General features: G+C 51.4%; 1 protein-coding gene across 1 annotated transcript; it reads right to left on the bottom strand.

The window, feature by feature from the left end:
* Positions 1-730: 730 nt before the first annotated feature.
* LOC119300315 lies at positions 731-2,164 on the bottom strand. Its single transcript, XM_037577323.1, has one exon. It carries the CDS (start codon positions 2,162-2,164, stop codon positions 731-733), a length of 1,434 nt encoding a protein of 477 aa, XP_037433220.1.
* Positions 2,165-2,460: the final 296 nt, after the last annotated feature.

Here is a 2,460-nt window from a genome sequence, read left to right as displayed (position 1 = left end):
GGCCTTGGCGTTTGCTTGCGGTGAGGGCTACATTGATGGTTGTCGATTGTGGAGTCGGAGTCGCCCTCATGGAGGTGTGATGACGATGACACTAGGTTGCAACCTTGAGGGCGTTCTCTCCTTAGTGACGTGTGTGCGTTCTTGTGTTGGTTGCCAGGTCGCCGTGTGTGTCCTGTGTGGACGTGTTGTAACAGTTTTCGCTTGGTTTTTCATTGATTAACCACGCAATTCTTCTCTTCTTTATTAATAAGATGAGGCAAAGCTTTTGCCTCCGTTTAAAAAAAAAAGTAGAAACACAAGAATGCACTGATTTTGAGATTTAAACCGAACATTTGAAAAGAAAAAGAAAAGGATAAAAGAAGCAATGGTCTCTAGAGCTCTCTAAAAATACAAGCACACTAGTTGCTCTTTGCTCCCAGCATCATTTAGGCACGCACAACGAGCTCCGTAAAACGTCTCGAGCTTCATCCAGCAGCAGAACATGATAAACAAGACCAGAGGATTCAGCCTTCATCGAGACCATTACGACATATATAGCGAATTAAGGTAGCAACAGAACACAGCTTCCGGCAATTAGAAGTTGAGTTTAATTACAGTAGCAAATATAGCATTGTCAGACTAGTCACCAAGAAGTATCAAGGACATCCTCTAATTTCCTCAAAAAGAATAACAGCCTCTTACAATGCAGTCAAGCTGAAATCACGGTTGATCAAGCAAGGGTAGTCATCAGTCAAGCAGAATGTGCGCAGATAATATCAAGTAGGAGTAGGAGGAGTGGTAGTACTAGATTCAGATTCAAATTACCATCTGTTAGATGATTCTTTTTTTTCTTGGGCAGAAGATCATCAGACCATCCAGTGTGGCTCGGGCAGAACTTGGCGGCAAACAGGGAAGGCATGACGGGACGGAAACCTTTGGAAGGCTGGTCTTTGTCTCGCCACTTGGGTGAGAAGCCATCTTTGATCGGACGATGGCTGCAGGACAGGAGAGATTTTGTGCGCATGTTGATGCTGATCACACACTCAATCTCCCTGCATAGCCGAGCCCTTCTCTCCCAATCGAGGTAGTAATCTCCCAGCAAGAGGTAGAGGACACCAACCTCGTCGGCCTTGAGGACTGGGCACTGCGGCATGGCCTGCGGCAGCCTCTCACGCTTGTAGGCCTCCGACTGCCAGAGCAGCGGCAAGGGCAGCTCCATGTCTTCATCTCTCGTCCATGAGTGAAGGTCTGGCGACAGAGTCCAGCTCCGCAGCACAACGTCGGCAGGGGGCGTGTTGTCACGGGGGTTGTCGCCACTGATGGTGACAATGGAGATGAGCTTTATGGAGTCCCCGACAGGGCCCATGGTCCGACGATCCTTGGGGTAACTGCGGGAGAAGTCACGGCCTTGGCACTCCTCGGGAAGATGAATGAAGTCCAGCTCCACGTGGTCAAGGTCTTCGCTGGTAGTGGTACCGGTGGATGGCATGTCACAGACAATGGCGCCAAGCATGAGATCGGCCCAGAAAACCTTCCCTTTGAAAGTGAAGGCCGCGTCTACTTTGTACGCCGGCTGGCGCGGCACCTGGGTATGCGGGCTGAAGCGCGCCTCCTGCTTCGTCCACTTCTTGCCAGCGGCATGGCTCGACCACCGGAAGATGATGCCCGACGACCCCTGCAACACTCTGTCGCGTGTAGCGAAACGGAACCCCAGATTGAACAGATCGTAGGAACCGTCGTCGCGTGGCAGGACGGCAGGTTGCCTCAGGAAGAAGAAGGGCACAGAATCAACTCTCGACGCGAAGTCGTAGCCCTCGAAGGAATCCATGGTGGCGGGGAGCAGCGAGAGCGAGTTCTTGGCTGCGTCGTAGACGAGCCCGTACCACCTGTCGCAGAACCCCAGAGTCATGACGAGGTAGTTCTCCACGACGGAGTCGAGGACGCACCCGATGCCTCGCTCCTGCGTCTCGATCTTGGCGCGCACGGACAAGGTGGGGAGCTCCGGCGGCTCGACGAGGTGCGCGTCGAGCGAGAACTGGTCCAGTATCCAGGACCCTTTCTCGATGTCCCCCCAATCTTTGCTCGCCTTGGCCATGATCTTGTCTTCCTGATGCTTCTCCTCGGCGTCGAAGACCGGGACGTGCTTCCTCAGTACGACCCAGGAAAGCCTCCTCGGTGAAGACATGGCGAAAGATCGCCGGAGATGTGGCTGGGATTGGGAGCCCTCATTGATGGATCGTTTTTAGCGGCCGAGTTTGAGTCTAGAAAAATGTTTTGAGTCATTTAGAAATTATATATCGGAGAATTTAGGAATTCTTTTTACTCCCCAGTCTCATCGCTCTGATAAGGCATCTTGACGTAGAGTTTTGATTCTTCTCTCCTCAAATTTTACTAAAAAAATTTAGGATCACGCGGGTATCTTGAAATCGTTCTGATGGTTTTGTGACGAGAACATTGTTCTTGGTGCCTCTTGTCTTTAGG

This window comes from Triticum dicoccoides, chromosome 5A (assembly GCF_002162155.2).
Source record: "Triticum dicoccoides isolate Atlit2015 ecotype Zavitan chromosome 5A, WEW_v2.0, whole genome shotgun sequence".
NCBI classification, from domain to species: Eukaryota; Viridiplantae; Streptophyta; class Magnoliopsida; order Poales; family Poaceae; genus Triticum; species Triticum dicoccoides.
Note: the sequence above shows the minus strand (reverse complement) of the source record. Positions and strands in the feature narration are given on the sequence as shown.